We start from the raw sequence: 19,556 nt of genomic DNA, 5'->3' as shown, positions 1-19,556 counted from the left end.
TTCTCGACTCATGTAGACGTGTGACTTTGGCGGCCCGTCGAACCCCCCAGCTGGGGCTAGGCTAGGTTACCTAGAGTTCGCCATGAGCTGGTAGGAGGTATTATTACTGTATTTTGTTGGCTGGCGTTGGCGTGTGATGGATGACATGTACGTGATGACGAGGCAGAAAGTACACCATGTGTGAGTGAAACAAAAACATGTGTGCCTGAGGCCACAACACAGCAGTGTCGACGCAGCATCGATTTTGATTACTCTGTGCCCATTCGCTGAGCACATCTGTCTGGGTACCTGTAGTCGGGAAGGACATCGGCATCATCCTCATCCTATGAGTATAACCCAACTCCATTTTCATCCCATGTGAAAAACGATCCGTTCCACACCATACCATACCATCTTATCCCCTGAACACACCCGGTGAAGAGTATGCCGAACGCCTCGCTTGAACGCTGTTGAAAGTCTCGTAGTTGCCTACAGAGGTCATCGTAAAAGGTGTGTTGAAATCTATCGCTGTGAATTCTCCCCTGGTCCATCTACTGCATCCCCCCCGCTCGAGACACTAACCGCACTCCGGACACGAGCAGCAGAGACAGGGAGGATGCATGTGCAGGCTTAGGTCGATTGGACCGGCTGATCCTCGACAGTACCGCCTGGTGCACAGCTACACACACACACGCACACACAGATGTTAGCATAACTTCTTGCCCACGGAATAATCACAATTCATGTGCACGTACCTGCAGAACAGATTGGTATCTCCATACGCATCGTCCAATCGGGTCACACTGGGCCAGAACTTCTTCTGCTTGAGCCATGGCAGAGGATAGGCAGCCTTCTCACGGCTGTACGGACGATCCCACTCGGACGTGATGAGGTCTTGCTGCGTGTGCGGCGCCATCTTGAGCACATTGCCTTCGCGAGGCTGCGACCCATTCTCAATCTCGCGAATCTCTTGCCGAATCGACAACAAGGCATCGCAGAAACGATCGAGTTCGTCCTTGGATTCCGATTCGGTCGGCTCAATCATGAGCGTGTTGGAGATGGGCCAGGACATGGTCGGCGAGTGAAAACCATAATCCTGCAGACGCTTCGCGATATCGATGACTTCGATTCCCGAGGATTTCTTGAAGTTGCGGGTATCGAGGATAAATTCGTGAGCGCAGCGTTTGTTGGCGTTGGTGAAGGCAATGTCATATTGCCCATCCTTCTGCAGCCGAGACATGATGTAGTTGGCATTGAGGAGGGTGATCTTCGTGGCGTGGGTGAGTCCACGAGCGCCCATCATCTTGATGTATGCCCAGGAGATGGGCAGAATGCTCGCGGAACCCCATGGGGCAGCGGACACTGGCGCAGTAGCTTGCTTTCCACCCACGTTGGCCACAAGTGGGTGGCCGGGCAAGAATGGAGCGAGGTGCTCTGCAACGCCAATGGGTCCTACTCCAGGACCACCTCCTCCGTGAGGAATGCAGAATGTTTTGTGGAGGTTGAGATGGCAGACATCAGCACCAATCTCGCCCGGTGAGCAAAGTCCAATTTGTGCGTTCATGTTGGCACCGTCCATGTACACTTGACCACCATGCTTGTGCACAATCTCACACGCTCTCTTGACCTCCGGTTCGAACACTCCAAACGTCGATGGGTAGGTCACCATAAAGGCACCCAGCTCCTCACTGTACTTTTCGCACTTGGCTTCGAGGTCGGCAATGTCCAGGTTACCGGTCCCTTTGGTATCACACTTGATCGTCACTACACGCATTCCCGCCATTGCTGCCGAAGCGGGGTTCGTGCCGTGGGCAGACTCGGGAATCAGGCAGATATCACGCTTCTTGCCCGGCTGCTGCTCCTGGAACTTGCGAATCACACGAAGACCAGTGAACTCTCCCTGGGCACCAGAGTTCGGCTGTAGCGAAACGGAGTGGAAACCGGTAATCTCTGCAAGATCGTCCTCCAATTCCTTAATCAGAGTTTGATAGCCCTTGGTCTGCTCACTCGGCGCAAAAGGATGAATGTTGGCAAACTCGGGCCAGGTGATGGGAATCATTTCCGTCGTCGCGTTCAGCTTCATGGTGCATGACCCGAGAGGAATCATGGAGTGCACCAGAGATAGATCCTTGGACTGCAAGTGGTGCATGTAGCGCAAGATTTCCGTCTCGGAGTGGTAGGAGTTGAAGACCGGGTGAGTGAGGAATGCAGATGTCCGTTTAAGTGACTTGGGAACTTGAGCATTGGCTTCAACACCCTGCGCGAGTCCCTCAATGTCAATCGCATCAGTCGTAAAGGCCTTGAAGATCTGATCAATCTGCTTCTTGCCCACAGTCTCGTCGATGGTGATACCGATGTGATCGTCGTCAATCACACGGAAGTTGGTCAAGAAGTTGGACACACACTTGGCAGCGAAGCCAGGAGCATCATGCTTCCTCACCACCACAGTATCAAAGGCGACGGGTTGACGCACTTCCAGACCGCCGCTCTCAAGACCCTTTGCAAGCACTTGAGTCATCTTTGCAACCTTTTCTGCAATCTTCTTCAGACCGTGTGGACCGTGATAGACAGCATACATGGCGCTCATATTGGCCAGAAGAGCCTGGGCAGTGCACACATTGCTGGTTGCCTTTTCTCTTCGAATGTGCTGCTCACGTGTCTGCAGAGCCAGACGAGCAGCGTTGTTGCCAAGACGATCCTTGGAGAGACCGATGAGACGTCCAGGAATCTTGCGACTGTGCTTGTCGCTGACAGCGAAGAAGGCAGCGTGTGGACCACCAAAGCCGAAAGGCACACCGAAGCGCTGAGCATTCCCAAAGGCAACATCGGCACCAAATTCGCCAGGAGGTGTGAGCAAAGTCAGAGCAAGCAGGTCAGTGCCTACAGCAAACGTGCCCTGATACTGGTGCACTTTGTCAGCCAGGTTCTTGTAGTCGGCGACTCCTCCGAGGGTGTCTGGATACTGCGCCTGGACGCCCAACAGGCTGTTACTGAGCTCGTCGACCCGCTTGCACCCGTCTGCAAGAATGTCCGCTACTTCAATGGTGATACCAAACCCTTGCGCGCGGCTCTCCAGCACAGCGATAGTCTGTGGGTGGGCGAGATGAGATACCAGCCACACCTTCTTCTCCATCTTCTTCAGTCGAGAAGCGGGAATGGTGTTCATCGCGAGCGTCATCGCCTCTGCTGCAGCAGTAGCTTCATCGAGGAGGGAGGCATTGGCAATGGCGAGTCCTGTGAGATCCGTCACCATGGTCTGGAAGTTCAGCAGCGACTCCAATCTTCCCTGACTAATCTCTGGCTGGTAGGGCGTGTAGCTGGTGTACCAGGCAGGATTCTCCAAGATATTGCGCTTGATCACTTCTGGCACACGAGTTCCGGCGTAGCCACACCCAATGTAGGACTTGTAGACCTTGTTCTCGCCCGCAATCTCACGCAATCGAGCCAATAACTGGCTCTCGGAGAAGCCGCCCTCAGTCGTGGGCACTGAGCCCGACTCTGGCACAGGTCCCTCGACATTGAGGTCCTTGGTGGTGAGAATAGACTCGGGCAGAACCTGCTTCACAAACTCATCCAAGCTCTTCACGGGTGGGTCGAGAGCCTGGAGCATCTCCTCGGTGGTGGTGGCGGTGGGGCCAATGTGGCGGCGTGGGAAGGTGTCGAGCGGTGCGAAGATGGAGGAGTCATGGCTCTTGACCTCGAGCTCACTGTCTCGTGGGGCGCTGGAGTAGAAGCCTCGCGTGCGTGTGTGTGCAGAGTCCGGCTGGGCGGGCGAGATGTGATATGGTCGGGTCTGGATGGTGGGCTTGTTCAGCATGCAGCGTGTAGAGAGCGGCCGTCGCGTAGCCAGCCATTGCGCTCGAAGGCGAATGGCAGTGGTTGACATGTTAACAGCTCGTCTACCACTGTTTAGGGTGGGTCGAAATATGTTGGTGCGATGGGGAGACTCCCTCCAGGTGTGACGAGAGACGGGAGGATGGAGGTGTGACAAGTGGAAGAGAAGAGACAAGAAGAGACTCGACTCGACTTGAGTTCACGTGTGCGTTCAGTTGGAGAAAAAGTTCATTCACCGTCGATCCATGGCACAGGGCACAGATGCCTATCTTTCATTAACCTTTGCTTATCAGTGAGCCATGGGCCGCCGCTAGCCGGGATGTCCAAAGGGCTATGCTGTTTCCATGTATTCGGTCACCGTAAGTAAGGTGACTTGAGTTCTTATAGAATATCCAACAATCAGGTATGTATCTGTCCACTCCTCCATCTCTCGTCGCAGCTCCTGAATGGTAACGTCTTCTCAGACAAGTCCAACGGTTGCCCTGCCCCCCTTACTTCAAGTACCTACCTGGTAGCTTTGACGAGTTTACAGTCCAAAACTCCACATATACCTGATCAGACTCTGCTTCTGTTTCATTACTCTGCCCCTCCCGCAATACCCGATCCGCACCCTGTCCTGTCTCAACTTTTGCCTACCTGAGGTAATCGTATACCATAAAGGTAATCTCATCATAATATATCCTGATTAGGTATCATCATCCATCGGATTCGGGTTTGTGTAAGTGGCGGGCGCCTCAGGCAGGTATTCGGCCTGTTCTTTGGAACCAATTCTCCTTGTAGAGATCTTCACTCTGAATATTCTTAACAAAAGAACGACCTTGTACTTTCTGCCTGAGGTAGGCAATTCAGAGATGGAGAGAGATGCCCAGAGTAATGCCTAAGGCAGGAAGAAGATGAAGATCGTGATGGAATACATACATGTACATACGCATACACGCACGCACGCAGGCCTGCCCGTATACACGCCCGTCCCGTATCGTATCGTGCGGAATTGGCTGTCATTCCTGTTGATGTGGCACACAGCAATCAGGCACCCGTTGCAAACGAGACAGTCGGCGAGGTTGGAGCCTGAGGCCAGAGGCCGGTAGTCTATATAGTACAGCTGATAGACATTCAAATTGACACGATCATGGATCTCAATAATTACTCTTCAACAATTCCATACACCTAGGAGGTAGCAGGCAAGCCTATAGAACATTCAATATTCGGGGCGCCTGCTATTCATCCATCCCTCCATCCATCCCTTTATCCCTCTATCCATTCCTCCATCTACCCATCGATTCACCTTCAAACCCATCCAATCCAAACCCACCCTATTCCAACACTACCCTATTCAACCTCCGAAATCTCCCTCAAAGCAACCCTCCGCCCTATCAAAAAAAAATTATACACATCTACCTCAGGCACATACCAACCTCCGTCCCGTCCTAAGCCGTAGAACTTCGGCCGACATTCCATCCGGAGGGGTAATGAAGAGAAGCTACCTCCGAGGGGATCCATTGCAACGGGGAAAAGTGTATCCGGTTACCTAAGAAGCTAGTTTCTACTTTTGCCTTACGTGACCCACCAGCCCACATATCCACATATATGTATCCACTAATCTACATCTTATAGGAGGTCCATGTACATGTAGCCTGTAGGTGTCACCTATGTTGTACCTGACCTTATGTAAGAACGTACCTTACGTAGTACCTTACCTTAGGTAAATACCGAAATATCTACCTCAAGTGCCGTAGAGCGTATGCTAAACCTGACCCATAACCTCCACTCTTCTCTCCACTTTCTAAGGTACTCCACTCTCTAAGGTACTCCACTCTCTAAGGTACTCCACTCTCCAAGGTACTCCACTCTCTTCAGGTTCGTAAATGATTTTCCATAGGGCTAGGAGGGACCTAACTTACCTAACTTACCTAGCTTAGCCTAGTCTCTTAGGTACCTCCAACCTCCTCCTATGTAGAGTGACTGAATACCTAAGGCGTGTTCATCAGGTATTGTCGTGTACCTGTACCTGTACCTGTGCCTGTGCCTGTGCCTGTACCAGTACCAGCTCGTACCTTACCTAATCTACAGGTTTCTTATATACCTACCTACCTACTGTATGCAGGAACCACCTCAGCAGGGAATCATTCATTCATTCATTCATCCACTCCCTCCCTTCCTCCCTCCCGGTTGCCGGCTTGGTATATGTCTGTATCTGTACCTGTGCGTCCGTGCGTCCGTGTACGTCCGTGTATATCCGTGTATCTGTCCGTGTGCATGTACATACATACATACAATACCCTTGCATACCCACAAAAAGTACATATCAAAGGTACAAATCAAAGATACATATCAAAGATACATGTACACGTGTATCTTGGGGTATGTGGTTGTTTTTTTGTCTTTTTAAAAATATATTTGCCGATCCGATCGACACAAAAAACCACCCGGACGAACGTCCGTGCACCCGCCCTGTCTTTCACAACTTCACTCGGTGAATTTTTATGTGCAAGCCAAAGCAAAATTTCCCTTTCAAATTGGCGCCCTAAAACGACAGTGTGCCTAGCTAGCTACCTTAGGTAAATACATAGCTATGTATCTACACCCCTCTTCTCCATCTGTCAGGTGTTTCAACGAGAGAAACAAACACCGACCCTCTCTATACCTATTTTGCCAATTGGCAACAAAACCAATCCAATCAATCAAAATCAGGTACAAAAAAGGAAAATCGACCACCAACATCCAAGCCTCCCCACTGCCTCCACTTGTTTCGTCACATCATCCCGGCAACTCCACACATACACACACACCACACACTCCACGCACGCCTATGCTCCTAGCTCCTAGCCCATTTCGGTATGGAATATCAGTCAAGTCAGTACCCAAGATCTGGACTTGTGCTCACAGCATCACCGCCCCAACCACACATGCCAAAGTCCCGATCATCAGGCCCAAGCCTGCCCCACTTCCAACCAACCTCTCGGCGGCACTACTGCTATCAGCAGTCGACGTCGCACTGCCCGTCTCAGAACCACCACTCATCGTCGCCGTGGGAATAACCGAAGTTGTCATGCTCATTTCTTGAGCAATCGCCTCCCTCTTGGCCATAGCTGATCCGTTGGTTTGAGGTTGAGCCTCCCTAGCCATAACTGATCCATTGGTCTGAGGTTGAGCATCCCTGGCGATAACTGATCCATTGGTTTGAGGCTGAGCCTCCCTAGCGATAACTGATCCATTGGTTTGAGGTTGAGCCTCCCTGGCGATAACTGATCCATTGGTTTGAGGTTGAGCCTCCCTGGCGATAACGGATCCATTGGTTTGAGGTTGAGCCTCCCTGGCGATAACTGATCCATTGGTTTGAGGCTGAGCCTCCCTGGCGACAACTGATCCATTCCCTTGAGGAATAGCCTCCCTGGCAACGACAGGCTTTCCTGCGCTATCAATAATCCACGGTGCTGCTGTGTGTCGAGCACTAATAGCCTCCCTTTTGGCGATAGCTGATCCGCCTGGTGTTTGCTGAGCAATAGCCTCCCTTTCGGCGATAGCTGATCCGCCTGGTGTTTGCTGAGCATTGGCGTCCCTTTTGGCGATAGCTGATCCACCTGGTGTTTGCTGAGCAATAGCCTCCCTGCCGACAATAGCGCTTCCTTCAACAATTGGTGTTGTTACTGCCTGGGCAATAGCGTCCCTGCCGACAATGACGCTGGATCCAACAATTGGTGTTGTTACGGCCTGAGCAATAGCATCCCTCTTGGCCATTGGAGTAGGGGGCGGATTTGCCTGCTGAGCATTGGCGTCCCTAGGAATAACCTTGATTGCCGACTCTTGAGCATTGGCGTCCCTGCCGACAATTACTGTCTCTTGAGCAATAGCATCCCTCTTGGCCATTGGAGTGGGGGGCGGATTTGCCTGCTGAGCATTGGCGTCCCTGTGGATAATGGTTACTGTCTCTTGAGCAATGGCATCCCTCTTGACCATCGGGGTCGGTTCCAATGCTTCCTGAGCAATGGCATACCTCTTGACCATCGGGGTCGGTTCCAATGCTTCCTGAGCAATGGCATTCCTCTTGACCATTGGATCATGGATCGGTTCCAATTCTTCCTGGGCAATAGCATTCCTCTTGACCATTGGATCATGGATCGGTTCCAATTCTTCCTGGGCAATGGCATCCCTGCCGACGAGAATGGCTGAAATGGCTGATGGCATTGGTGTTTGCTGAGCAATGGCGTCTCTGCCGCCAATGGTTCCTCCACCGCCACCTGGTTGTGTCACTTGAGCAATAGCATCCCTGCCGACAATGGCGCTTCCTTCAACAATTGGTGTTGTTACTGCCTGAGCAATAGCATCCCTGCCGCCAATGGTTCCTCCGCCACCGCCGCCAGCGGTTCCACCGCCACCACCACCAGCGGTTCCTCCACCACCACCACCACCTGTCTGCTGAGCAATAGCGTCTCTGCCGACAATGGTTACTGTCACTTGAGTAATAGCGTCTCTGCCGCCAATGGTTCCTCCGCCACCTGGTTGTGTCACTTGAGCAATGGCGTCCCTGCCGACAATGGCGCTTCCTTCAACAATTGGTGTTGTTACTGCCTGAGCAATAGCATCCCTGCCGCCAATGGTTCCTCCGCCACCGCCGCCAGCGGTTCCTCCACCGCCACCGCCAGCGGTTCCTCCACCACCACCACCACCAGTCTGCTGAGCAATAGCGTTCCTGCCAATAACAGCTGGTACGGTCACGTTTTGAGCAATGGCGAGCCTGGTGAGGACCAGTCCGAGGGTGAGCAGGGAGGCCATGTCTGAAGGACAAAGTCAGGTAGTTTGATTGTGAGAGATTGCTGATTGTAGCCTCCAAGTGAAGAATGATTTGATTGTACAGCGAGGTGCTGCAACGAAGGAATCTGTCTGTCTTTGACTCATATTATATAGACGTTTATGGATGTGCGGCTACCGCAATGTTCAACTGCCTATCAGCCAAGCAGAGGCTGCTGACGACTCTGTTTGAGATTTGGAGAAGCGGTATACCAATAGCAACAGCCGAACTCGTCCATTGATATTGGCATGATGAAGTGCTGCCCTCCGAGTGGCAGTAGATGCGTAATGTCGGGTGTTGGCTTAGACGGACACGAGGGCTGGGCAGCCAAGTGTACTCGGAGGGTGGCTGTTCAATGGGTGGGTCTGTGATTGTGACTCGCAATCGCGAATCGCCCGAGGAATCTTTGCATATTGCTCGAGAAGACTGATCGAACTGGTGCTGAATGGTGCCACTAGCGATTCTTCGCCAGCGTCATCATGCAGACAGCATAGACTTGAGGTCGTTATGCTTGCTGAAGTCCTGTGTGATCGATTGCAGCTCGATTTGCCGTGTGTGCGTTCCTCCAGCCTTGTGCGCGCTTGTCCGCTGGTCGTAACGCTATACAATGGTACGTTACAGGAAGCGAAGAACGAGGAGGAGACGGCTCATTCATGCTGCGCATCCGTCCCGTGCAAAAAGATCCACTACAATTTTCCACCTGACAGTCCAGCAGCGGTCTTGGTCATTTGGTCGATTCTTCCCGTCCCCCGACTCGAGAAGACAGCCATGATTCCAAAGCCAGCATAGAACAGCGCCAGAGGATAAGCCACTAAGCCTCTCATGTTGGACATTCTACCCACAACACAGAACATTGCGGAGCTGGAATACGTGCACCATGAAATTGCCAGGCTAACGAGGCAGTATCCGATAAACGTGTCTAGCGGGAGAGCGACACCCAGTAAGCTTGCAAAGACCAGAGGGAGGAGGCAATATCCGAGGACGGAACTTGATCGACCCAAGGTGAGGGTGGAGGAGAAGTGCGAGGAGCCTTGGTATTGGCTTGCGCTGTGGTTCTGGATAGCTGCAACTTCGTCCGATGACAGGGGTGGGGACATCATGCTGAAGACGAAGTGGAGGCTGAAGGCTCCCAGAGCGGCCAGTCCGCAGACATAGCCGAACCAGAGTTTGCCAGACTACGATTGAGAGTCAGAAAGGCATTATTGCAATGCAGAGTCACATGCAGCAGGAGGTGGAACTGACCAAGAGTAAGAAGGTCCCAAACAGAGCACAGAACAGAAAAGGACCAGCGAGGTCTGCATCGTCCATGATATGCTGATCGATTCGTGCCATGGGATTGAGGACAGTCAGCGTCTGTAGCCGGGCACGCATCTCATCAGCTCATGTTCATTGCATGTCTTTGACGTGTCTTCCGGTGCATGCACAGCACGATTATGAGGATTACCTTCATCTGAATGTGGCTGAAGTTGACTCCCAACTCCTCAAGCAATGGCGGCTCCCCATCATAACCCTCTGTACCAAACGCGGCTAACCAGCCCGTTCGCAGGCCACCTTGCCCTGTGCCCATTTGTCCACTCGCGCCGGGTTGGCCAGGGAAAGCACCAAAGCCATAGTTCGCTGCCGACGAAGCTCCTCCTCCTCCTCCTCCTGCCGCATATGGTTGGCCATAGCCTTGTGATTGTTGGGCCGCGCTGCCGTAGGCTTGAAAGGGAGTCGTCTGGCCGGAGACGGGCTGCTGCGGGTTCGAGTAGGAGGATTGGTAGAAGTTGAGGTTTTGGGCTGGGTTGGCGGTGTTGTAGGCGTTGTTGGGCGGAGCTTGGTAGGCGTAGTTGGCCATTGTGCTCGGGGCACACGATGCTGGCGACAGGGTGTAGTCGAGAGATTCTCGGTGTCAGTCGCTAGCTACATATGCTGGCGAGCAGGAGGCGAGAGGCGCGAGCAGGGAGAGAAGTTAGTTGTCAGCAGTAGTGAGTGTGTCTCATAGAGTGAATAGAGTGCAGCAGTAGACGGGAGCGGCAGTGGGTCTTGGCGTGTTCTAGCGTGACCGAATGGAGGATTCCAGGTTGTCGCAGACAGGGAGCCCCTCCGCGACTTCCTTCTCTCACTCTTTCTCTCTCTGTGGTAGGTAAGGTAAGGTAAGGTAGGTACAGTAGTGATTAACTTATTATACACCTGCCCTGCCCTGGTTCCTTCCTTCCTCCCTTTCAGTCCTTCCTTCCTCCTCTGTTCCCATCCCATCCCATCCCATCCCATCCCATCCCTTCCCTTCCATTCGTCTGCTCCATCTCATTGCCATCCCCCACCTACATCCTCCAGGTTGAGTAGGTACCTGCATGCCATGATAACCTATACAGGTACACTTCAGCTTCACCTTCCCGATGCGTCTTCATAGTCAACATGACCACCTCCGACACGCCAAGAGATATCTGATCACACGTACTATCCTACCTCGGTAGGTACAATACCTACCACCGTACTGACCACTTGAACTCACTAGATGCTACTACTTTTCGCGGCACCACTGGGAGATCACCTGATCCATGGCATCAGCAATGAATCGATGAATACAGCAAGCCCTGGAGGCATGGAGTGCGTGTCGGAGCAGGACAGGAAGAAGATTCTCGAACCTTCCGCTACCTCCTACCGATCCCATCAGTGCTGCCCTGAGGTCCAGTGACCTTCTGCCGGCGGACCGTCGGGCCTGGTCGGTATGCCGAGTGGAACATGACATGCACACCTGAGCTGCACTGTGCTGGCCCTGCTTCGAGGGACTGTCTGAGGCCACATCGTCTGCAAGCCTTCGTCTTTACCGCAGCCCGGGCGTTCACATGCTCGCCCTCGTGCGCCGCTCGCTTGCCATCGGCCCCTCCATCACTCACTCTTCCGCCAAGCGCTCGGATTGCAACGAGTCATGTTCAAGGAGTACCCTTAATCCACGAGCAAGAAGACTTTGGAGTCAGCTCCATCCCCCGGACACAGCATCATCTGGAGCAGGACTGGGGACACTGGTCTGGTGACCTGTGAGGAATCTCGCACTTCCAGTATACCTTCGACACTCTCGGGCCTATCTCGACTCTTGGGCCCCCTCGACAATTCGTACGCAGGCCGCATGCCGATAGACGACACGAACCACTACGCCTTGAATCCTTTGGCGTACGTTCCCGAAATGGGGATGCGGAGCCTGATCGACCACAATCGAACTGCCATTACTGGTCGTATGAAATCTACCTCAAGTCAGCCGATTCCGCGCCGCAATGTACACACCTCCGTTTGCGCGTACGTGTGCAAACACAAATACCCTATGTTGGGGTGTGTGTTACCAGTATCGGATGTCTCATAGGTCTTTGCCAACGTGCTGGATCGACACTTTCATCGATAGCCGCAGATTTCGTCGGCCTACTCGGTTGTTTGTTGCGACTGTGAGAGGAGCACTGCGCGAACGAGTTGGACGGCACTATTCAAGGGCAAGGGCAGATTGTGAGAGAGTGTCCTCTGGAGTCCAAAGTGTTGCTGGAGTGTGTACAGTAGGATGCAGGGGTGGGACAACGCCCTACTATGGAGATCTGGTCCTTACGTCTGGATTCAAAACTCACGCTTGGCAATTTGGCATCTTGTCTAAATTTGCTTTCCACTCCCACGGCTCCTTGCCAAGCACAGAACCCTGGTCAACCACGGAGCGCATTCGGCTGAACTGTGGCAGAGCAGCCCACATGAGCGCTGCCTCGTAAAACCTCGTTTTCACTTATGCATCTTATGCAGTGTTGCGGCACCAATCCACACTTCGGAACATGTACACTCTGCACCGATTCGATCGCTCCGTCCTCATGTTTCCGACTGCAGCAACTTGGCCAGCGAGACAGCCAACACAGTTCAGGAGATGACATCCCACTGTGACCTTTTCTCTGCACTTCCACTCGGTTGCGAGCCCGCCAAGTCAAGTCTGGCTGTATCATAGACTTCATGCAAAGAAGGCTGCCGTCGCTTAAGCCAAATGGGGCACACCGATCAGTAGCGTCAAGGCTCCATATTTCTAACTGTGCTAGCCAACGTGCCAACCAACACCACGGGCTTTTGAACCCCTTGAAATCACTGGCTCTCGGCGTGCTTCAGCGGTACGATCTTGTCCACATGCTCTACTGAGAGTGGGGAGCCCGAGTCGACTTCGATGTCATCTATTCGAGACCCGCCCTTGCAGTGTGTTTGTTCTGGGGTCGGCCACGAAGTACTGATCGCCAAATCCCGTGTTTCTGGTGATTGTGGAGACTCACGAACAGATGACTCTTTGGCCGGAATCGGATCAGACTGAGATGTTGCGACAAACAGGCAACAGCTTGGTCCATCCTCAGCAGTCCTCGCAGCATCCTGCCTCCGCGGGCCGTAGATGACGCCCGCTCGGTCGGTGAGGGTAGAAGGGACGGGTTCTGACGTTCCATTCCACGCCACGACTCGTTGTCGGTCGTCACATTCTCTGGATCTTGTAGCCGAGCATTCGAAATGCGGAGGGATCCACTGTACTACTATTGTCGTCCACTGCAGATGCACCCAAGCCGAATGTGCCGGGAACACACGCCCACGCTCAGGCCAGTACGACAATTGCGAACTCCACTGACCAGACTAAATAATATCCCAATCAGGCTAACTATGGTACTGAGTAGACTAAAAGCCACAGCCTCGATAGGCATATGTACAACGAGTTCAGGAATTTGAAACGAACGAAGCCTGATTCGCTGGTCGCTGAATGCCACGCTTGATTGCCATTCACGCATACTGCCTAGCTGTGACCTAGCACATGTACCACCACAAGCGCATCATAGCAATGGCGGAGCAACGTACCACTCGAATCTCGTTGCCTCGAATACGGTGCGGAGAGGGAGGTTCGGAACATTCATAAACAGAGGAGAGACTGCTCGCATCCAGCGTCGTTCATCACCTTTGCTCTCAATTTCTATCAGCTTCAACATGTACACCAAAACTTTTTTCATGCATGTCACCTTCCCAGCTCTCGCCCTTGTCGGCTCGACTTTAGCATTACCGCAGGCTACCAACGCGGTTGATCCTTACGCCAACTGGCAGGCACCAGGACCAGATGACTGTATGTCAACTCATCATGTACATATCCCTCGAAATGCTAACTGTGGTCAGTTCGCGGGCCATGTCCCATGCTGAATACCCTCGTATGTACTAGGGATCACCCGCCATTCCAAACTTGCGTATCGCTGACGACCACATCACAGGCCAACCACGGCTTCCTCCCCCGCGACGGTGGCGCCAAAAACGGCTTGACCATGGATGACATGGTGAAGGCAATGACCGAGGGTCTCAACTTCGACCCCCTGATCGCACGAGGAGCCTGGACCGCTGGCCTCGTGGTCAACCCCAACAACACCGCAGACCGATGGGATCTCCAGCAACTTCGCGCTCACAACACTCTCGAACACGATGCCAGCCTCAGTCGCGCTGATGACTACTGGAATGGCAATGGCTGGGCGTTTGACCAGGCGACCTTTGACGAAACCAAATCCTACTGGCCGGACCCCCTTTTGAACAAGACAACACTGGCTCGGGTCAAGATTGCTCGTCAGGCTAAGTCCAAGTTCACGAACCCGGAATACTTCTTCAACATGAAGGCGGAGACTTTCAGTCTGGGAGAGGTTCTTTCGCTGGTTGCTTGGGGTGGTGACAAGGAGACTTTCACCGTGAGGAAGGACTTTATAGAGTATTGGTTTGGTAAGATTTCATTGTTCTTTTTCTTCGTGGCTGCTCCACTCTAGCCTCTGAACCAAACAACTGACATGATTATTGTGTCCAGAAAACGAACGATTCCCCACACACTTGGGCTGGACCCGACCTGCCGAGATGTTCACCGCGCAAGATCAGAACGATCTGGAACATATCATTGCCGTCGAGTCGAGCCTTCGAACCGACTTTGAGCCGCTTTGAGCGCTGTCTTGTCTGTGGATTGACATGATTGCAAAATTTGAGCGTGCTTGGGCAACCACCCGGTGAAGTCATTTGTTATTGATAGTAGGCGATGGGGGGTCGTGCTGCCTTTCTTGCCATTGCAAAGCAGCAGCTAGAAGAGGAAGAAAGGGGTTTCATCGAGGATATTACAGTTTTTGGCAAATGCACCCATACCAAGCTCAGTGGACGAAACAGCGGGAAGCTCGTTCAAGGTTTTTTTCTCTTCGTTATTGTTTTCTTGCATCTAGCGGGAAGGACGTGTGTACGTATGTACCTAGGAATCTTTTCTTTTTCGGATTGGTGTATACATAAATACCTTGCATACTTACCTTGGCGTTCGTATTGGTTCGGAGAAACAGATGGAGACCAATCTTTCAGGATGTCGCACTCGAATTCTGTCCTCTATCGGTACCTAATGTCGTTACCTACCTACGGGCATGTACAAGCGAAGTGCATAGCGCGTTCTCATCCCTGCAACCCTAGGTAGGTACACATATAGGTATTAGTCGTATTTGACTAAAACTTTCTTGGTATGTACCTGAGGCACGCCGAAAATTGGCCGATATTCCGTAACTACTATATACCTGACCTACTCCTTCGCTACCTTTAGGTATACATGCGATCATTTACTATGGGTAGGGTAGTACGATGATACAAGTACCAATATAATCTAAAAAAAAGAACCCGAAATATACGGTAAGGTAGGTTCCAGGTATAGGTTGTAGGTTGTAGGTATACTACATGTACGTTATACACAAGACTTCCAGCCAAGGTACTATGTAGTGACGAAAGCTAAGACTTCTCTTCAGCCAAGGCCTCCTTTTCTTCTTCTTCGTATTTACCTTTAGTGTACCCGAGGTTCCGAATTCCGAAGGAAACCCTATAGTACCTATCGCTGTCGGTAGCGCGAGGGGATACATATAATGAACGGAAGGTTAAGGTGTATATGTAAGGTCAGGTATATATACATGTAGGTAAGTACCTACTACAGTACATAAGGGTATAGGAGGTAGAGGTAGGAATCTAACCGAGTAATGCTCGATCAGTCACGTCGATGCGTTCATAAGCTCGCTTGACCTCTTCTGCTGTGAGTTGTTGTTGATGATGATGATGATGATCGGGCTGCTCGAGGCCAAAGTTAACTAGCTCCGCCACTCTGGGCCAGAATGAGTTTCGGGCTTGAGTTACGGCTCGTAGGATTAAGCGATCGCGAGCTGTGTTATTCGATGGTGGTGGTGAATTGTTGTTGTTATTGTTGTTGTTGGCTTGTTGTTGGGTGGAATTGCGTTCGTGGACTTCTGGAGCCGCCGGGATGGTGGTAGAAGAGGGATCTCCTTCATTTTGCTGCTGCATCATGTGTACTGGCTGCGAGAGGAGGGATACGGGAATGGTTCTCGTGATTGACTCCGCGCGAATTGGGTCTGCTCCGTTTTGCAGTGGTCGCGTGTCACCACCATTTGCTTCCGCTCTGGACTCGTCGGCGATTTCGGTTTTGATGAGCGCAGGCTCGATAGTGTGGTCGAAGGCGATGGTGCTGTCGAGCTTGCTGAGCTCGGAACTATCAGAATCTTCATCTTCGTACTGTATGGTGTCGACAGATTTCGCCAGCGCTCCGACATTGACGACATCGACTGTCGAAGTGGTCATCATGCATGTTCTGCGACGCTTTGTAGGCCGCACTACATCGTCTTCGCTGTCGCTTATTGCAGACAACAGCGAATCCTGCCCAAGGTTCGATTGCCGTGAAGGTGCATCTGGCTGCTTGGCTCGGGGACGCCTCGTAGGTCGCGGCACGTAGTCCTCGCTGTCGCTTGTTGCAAAAGAAGGCGATTGTTGTCCAAGGTCCGATTGGCGTGGTGCATTGGACTGTTTAGCTCTGATCGCCGCTACATGCTGAGAAAGTTCTTTGGCTCGTGCCCTTGCGAGCATAAGTTCTTTTCCCGCTTTCGGGATGGACATATACGCGGTCTGGCCCGTATCACACCCTCCTTTCGCACTGCGAACACAGTACGCACAAGGTCTGTGTCGTTGGTTCTTATCCTGCGTTCCCGTCAAGACAGGTTTCGTTCTAGTCGGCATACTGCTTCTCGTACCTTGAACACTCTACACTCGATACCCTGGTTCGATCTGGACTCACAAGTCTCACACGGTGTGCGTGCCGGGGCGCCCTCCTCTGTTTCCATGATACGTCGGGCGGTGTCAAATTTTCGTATCTGCTCCCATTAGCGTCGAGTCTTGCGATTGTGACCATACCGCCGATACATACCCTCTTGCGGGCAGCGCTCTTCAGTCGTGCATCAGAACTGGTGGCCTCGGTAAGCCACTCAGCCCAACGTGTCGGAGTGCAATACCAGAAGTCCTGTGAGTTGGACGTGGTCGGCCGTTGAAAAATTTGGCCGTCGATTTCCCAACAGTCTGTGATACTGCTGGATGCCATTGTCTTACGAGTCGACAGACTCACTTTCTAAGACAAAGGCTCCCCAGAAGTTTAAGGTGAAAAGGTCCTTTGCAATGAGGTAGTCAAAAGAGAAGAGAAGGAGAAGGAGAAGGAGAAGGAGAAGGAGAAGGACAAGGATAAGGACAAGGAGAAGGAGAAGGAGACAGAGAGAAGAGACGCGCGAGAGACACACGCGCGCGCGCGCGCGCATATGTACAAATTGGCCGACACCGTGCCACCAACGGGCAGGCCCGTAGGACATATTAAGGTTAGGGGGCTAAAGATTAACAGGGTATTCACTATTTCACTTTAACCTCCAATATTATATATATCACATGCCTAGGTGGGTACCTATGCTTTATATCGTGAACTGCTAGAGGATGCTAGTCAACTCAACACGGAGGGCGTCAAACATGGATTGAACTGGCGCGCTGTCCATCTCGCTCAGACCTGATGGATTGTTTCTACACGTACCTGATTCCTGGAAAGGCGGTCGGCGACTGAGGTATCAATACCCGCGCTGACCTGGCTACACTACAGTGACTTCTACCCTCCTCACCGTTGATAACGGCGTGGGTAGAAGCACGTGCGTGGAATGAGAAGAGTATGGCCACTGGTGAGGTGAAGTGAAGTGAAGGGGCATGAAGGGAAGTGAAGTGAGGTGAGGTGAGATGAGGTGAGAGTGGGAGACGCCCCCGTTGCTAGCGGCTACCGTATGACAGTATGACGTGCGCCCGCCCTCGCCCAATAATCTTGGAACACAACAACTCCTTAGCGACGACGCTAGTCGTCTGTATATCGTCTCTACCTACCTAACCTCCTACCTACCTACTATACCATCTCTCCCTCTCGGACTGCTCTTCGACTTGCACGCGATCTAGACGTCTACTCCAATTCCGACACTTCACATCTACTCCGACTCCGATCGATCCGCCGACCCGAGTCCGTTCTTGCTACAGTAGAAAAGCAACATCCCGATCAACATGTCTGAAGAGGGAGCCGCAGTGCCTGCTGCGCAAAAGGGATCATGGACTGGTTTCCTGAAGGTATCGCGAGTCTGGCGCTTCCTGCAATCTCACGGCTAACGACAAGTAGCAACTCACATCGTTCAACGGTGACCTTTCGGCCATGACGGCACCGCCATGGATTGTTTCCAATACTTCTCTCACCGAATTCTCAGCCTACTGGAGCGAAATGCCAGGACTGCTGGTAGCTCCAGCTGCCGAAAAGGACAAGCAGAAACGTATGCTACTTGTACTCAAGTGGTTCCTGAGCACACTGAAGCAGCAATACGCCAGCCGTAACGAGAAGCTCGGATCGGAAAAGAAGCCCATCAATCCCTTCCTGGGCGAGCTGTTCCTGGGGAAGTGGTCAGATAGCGCCGGCGAGACACAGCTTGTGAGCGAGCAAGTCTCACACCACCCGCCTGTCACAGCATACAGTATATGGAACAACCAGCACGGTGTTCGTCTGCAGGGTTACAATGCACAGAAGGCGAGCTTCTCCACGACGATCAACGTCAAGCAGCTCGGACATGCCCTGCTCCACCTAGACGCCTACGATGAGGACTATCTCATCACTCTGCCCGCACTCCACATCGAAGGCCTCCTCAAGGGATCGCCGTACGTGGAACTGAACAAGAGCAGCTATATTGTGTCTTCATCCGGCTACACAGCTCGCGTGGACTATGCAGGTGCAGGCTGGGTCAGTGGCAAGAAGAACTCCGTGACAGCGGTTGTCTTCCCACACGGAAAAGAGAAGGACAAGAAGAGCGTCATATACAAGGCAGACGGAAGCTGGACAGACGAGATTGTGATCAAGGACGCGGACAAGCACGTTGTAGTGCAGTACAATGCGAAGCAAGAGCCGAAAACGCCATTGTCGGTTGCGGACATCGAGGACCAGGACCCTCTGGAGTCCAGGAGAGCGTGGAAGAAGGTGGCTGAAGCAATCGAAACGGGTGATATGAACGTTACCAGTGTTGAGAAGACCAAGATTGAAGAGTTCCAGAGAGCGGCTCGAAAGAAGGAGCAAGCTGAAGGACGCGAGTGGCAGAGTACGTTCTTCTCGAGAACCGACTCACTTCCCATCTTTGATCAGCTCATCAAAGAGGTTCCGTACGGAAGCCTCGACAAGGACCAGACTGGTGGTATTTGGGTATTCGATCCCACCAAGGCACAGAATGCAAAGCCTCCGTTCAGTCCACTGAGCGAGGAGCTCAAGAATGGGTTCTAGTGCTGGAAAGTGGGCAATTGCCAGACCGGAATGAATCTGCATGTCTCAATGACATTGTACAATAGCGCGTGAGCGCAAGGAGGTTAGTAAGATGAGAAAGCATGATACCACGGGTGAAAGATTAGGGGAACAGCTACCTACCTCAGCGACTGGACACATGGTCATAATCATTTTCAGAAGTAGAAGGCATAGGTACTTCATATCGTACTTTTCAGTTGACCGTGAACATGTCAATTGCAATGATTTCACCCATATGTACCTAGGCATCGTGGTGAAATGAGCAGGTATCTAGGTAGCAGTATTGCATCTAGTTCCTACAAT

General features: G+C 52.3%; 7 protein-coding genes across 7 annotated transcripts; 2 read left to right on the top strand and 5 right to left on the bottom strand.

Moving 5' to 3' along the window:
* Positions 1-226: 226 nt before the first annotated feature.
* SEPMUDRAFT_150453 (glycine dehydrogenase) lies at positions 227-3,943 on the bottom strand. The gene is made up of 2 exons (XM_016906185.1): positions 735-3,943; positions 227-658 (listed from the first exon to the last, which is right to left on the bottom strand). Exons 1-2 carry the CDS (start codon positions 3,863-3,865, stop codon positions 610-612), a joined length of 3,180 nt encoding a protein of 1,059 aa, XP_016759673.1. The 5' UTR covers positions 3,866-3,943; the 3' UTR covers positions 227-609.
* A 2,381-nt stretch (positions 3,944-6,324) lies between these two features.
* On the bottom strand, positions 6,325-7,685 carry SEPMUDRAFT_150452 (uncharacterized protein). Its single transcript, XM_016906184.1, has one exon. The coding sequence runs from the start codon at positions 7,678-7,680 to the stop codon at positions 6,694-6,696; it is 987 nt and encodes a 328-aa protein (XP_016759672.1). The 5' UTR covers positions 7,681-7,685; the 3' UTR covers positions 6,325-6,693.
* Positions 7,686-7,774: 89 nt separating this feature from the next.
* Positions 7,775-10,557, bottom strand: SEPMUDRAFT_150451 (Yip1-domain-containing protein). Its single transcript, XM_016906183.1, has 4 exons — positions 10,047-10,557; positions 9,845-9,955; positions 8,424-9,777; positions 7,775-8,165 (listed from the first exon to the last, which is right to left on the bottom strand). The coding sequence occupies exons 1-3, from the start codon at positions 10,437-10,439 to the stop codon at positions 9,289-9,291; spliced, it is 993 nt and encodes a 330-aa protein (XP_016759671.1). The 5' UTR covers positions 10,440-10,557; the 3' UTR covers positions 7,775-8,165; positions 8,424-9,288.
* Positions 10,558-10,893: 336 nt separating this feature from the next.
* Positions 10,894-14,898, top strand: SEPMUDRAFT_150450 (Cloroperoxidase). Its single transcript, XM_016906182.1, has 5 exons — positions 10,894-13,186; positions 13,258-13,694; positions 13,745-13,776; positions 13,837-14,329; positions 14,412-14,898. The coding sequence occupies exons 2-5, from the start codon at positions 13,562-13,564 to the stop codon at positions 14,540-14,542; spliced, it is 789 nt and encodes a 262-aa protein (XP_016759669.1). The 5' UTR covers positions 10,894-13,186; positions 13,258-13,561; the 3' UTR covers positions 14,543-14,898.
* SEPMUDRAFT_118826 (uncharacterized protein) lies at positions 12,689-13,360 on the bottom strand (the record flags this gene model as incomplete). Its single annotated transcript, XM_016901459.1, has 2 exons — positions 12,689-13,070; positions 13,317-13,360. 2 exons carry the CDS (start codon positions 13,358-13,360, stop codon positions 12,689-12,691), a joined length of 426 nt encoding a protein of 141 aa, XP_016759670.1.
* A 618-nt stretch (positions 14,899-15,516) lies between the features above and the next one.
* SEPMUDRAFT_150448 (uncharacterized protein) lies at positions 15,517-17,125 on the bottom strand. Its single transcript, XM_016906181.1, has 3 exons — positions 16,830-17,125; positions 16,657-16,776; positions 15,517-16,603 (listed from the first exon to the last, which is right to left on the bottom strand). The coding sequence occupies exons 1-3, from the start codon at positions 16,998-17,000 to the stop codon at positions 15,587-15,589; spliced, it is 1,308 nt and encodes a 435-aa protein (XP_016759668.1). The 5' UTR covers positions 17,001-17,125; the 3' UTR covers positions 15,517-15,586.
* A 657-nt stretch (positions 17,126-17,782) lies between these two features.
* SEPMUDRAFT_150447 (Oxysterol-binding protein) lies at positions 17,783-19,501 on the top strand. Its single transcript, XM_016906180.1, has 2 exons — positions 17,783-18,046; positions 18,096-19,501. The coding sequence occupies exons 1-2, from the start codon at positions 17,984-17,986 to the stop codon at positions 19,233-19,235; spliced, it is 1,203 nt and encodes a 400-aa protein (XP_016759667.1). The 5' UTR covers positions 17,783-17,983; the 3' UTR covers positions 19,236-19,501.
* The last annotated feature ends 55 nt before the right edge of the window (positions 19,502-19,556 follow it).

Source organism: Sphaerulina musiva, assembly GCF_000320565.1.
Source record: "Sphaerulina musiva SO2202 unplaced genomic scaffold SEPMUscaffold_7, whole genome shotgun sequence".
Classification (NCBI taxonomy): Eukaryota; Fungi; Ascomycota; class Dothideomycetes; order Mycosphaerellales; family Mycosphaerellaceae; genus Sphaerulina; species Sphaerulina musiva.
Note: the sequence above shows the minus strand (reverse complement) of the source record. Positions and strands in the feature narration are given on the sequence as shown.

Excerpts from the sequence above, each read along its gene's own strand:
- SEPMUDRAFT_150450 (XM_016906182.1), top strand. The coding sequence starts at position 13,562 with ATGTACACCAAAACTTTTTTCATGCATGTCACCTTCCCAGCTCTCGCC. Across the intron at positions 13,695-13,744 it reads GGCACCAGGACCAGATGACT|TTCGCGGGCCATGTCCCATG; the intron begins GTATGTCAACTC and ends AACTGTGGTCAG. Across the intron at positions 13,777-13,836 it reads GTCCCATGCTGAATACCCTC|GCCAACCACGGCTTCCTCCC; the intron begins GTATGTACTAGG and ends ACCACATCACAG.
- SEPMUDRAFT_150453 (XM_016906185.1), bottom strand. The coding sequence starts at position 3,865 with ATGTCAACCACTGCCATTCGCCTTCGAGCGCAATGGCTGGCTACGCGA. Across the intron at positions 659-734 it reads GATACCAATCTGTTCTGCAG|CTGTGCACCAGGCGGTACTG; the intron begins GTACGTGCACAT and ends GTGTGTGTGTAG.
- SEPMUDRAFT_150448 (XM_016906181.1), bottom strand. The coding sequence starts at position 17,000 with ATGGCATCCAGCAGTATCACAGACTGTTGGGAAATCGACGGCCAAATT. Across the intron at positions 16,777-16,829 it reads AGAGCGCTGCCCGCAAGAGG|ATACGAAAATTTGACACCGC; the intron begins GTATGTATCGGC and ends TAATGGGAGCAG. Across the intron at positions 16,604-16,656 it reads TCGAGTGTAGAGTGTTCAAG|GATAAGAACCAACGACACAG; the intron begins GTACGAGAAGCA and ends ACGGGAACGCAG.
- SEPMUDRAFT_150451 (XM_016906183.1), bottom strand. The coding sequence starts at position 10,439 with ATGGCCAACTACGCCTACCAAGCTCCGCCCAACAACGCCTACAACACC. Across the intron at positions 9,956-10,046 it reads TCAGCCACATTCAGATGAAG|ACGCTGACTGTCCTCAATCC; the intron begins GTAATCCTCATA and ends GCCCGGCTACAG. Across the intron at positions 9,778-9,844 it reads TTGGGACCTTCTTACTCTTG|TCTGGCAAACTCTGGTTCGG; the intron begins GTCAGTTCCACC and ends TCTCAATCGTAG.
- SEPMUDRAFT_150452 (XM_016906184.1), bottom strand. The coding sequence starts at position 7,680 with ATGGCCAAGAGGGATGCTATTGCTCAAGAGACAGTAATTGTCGGCAGG.
- SEPMUDRAFT_150447 (XM_016906180.1), top strand. The coding sequence starts at position 17,984 with ATGTCTGAAGAGGGAGCCGCAGTGCCTGCTGCGCAAAAGGGATCATGG. Across the intron at positions 18,047-18,095 it reads CATGGACTGGTTTCCTGAAG|CAACTCACATCGTTCAACGG; the intron begins GTATCGCGAGTC and ends AACGACAAGTAG.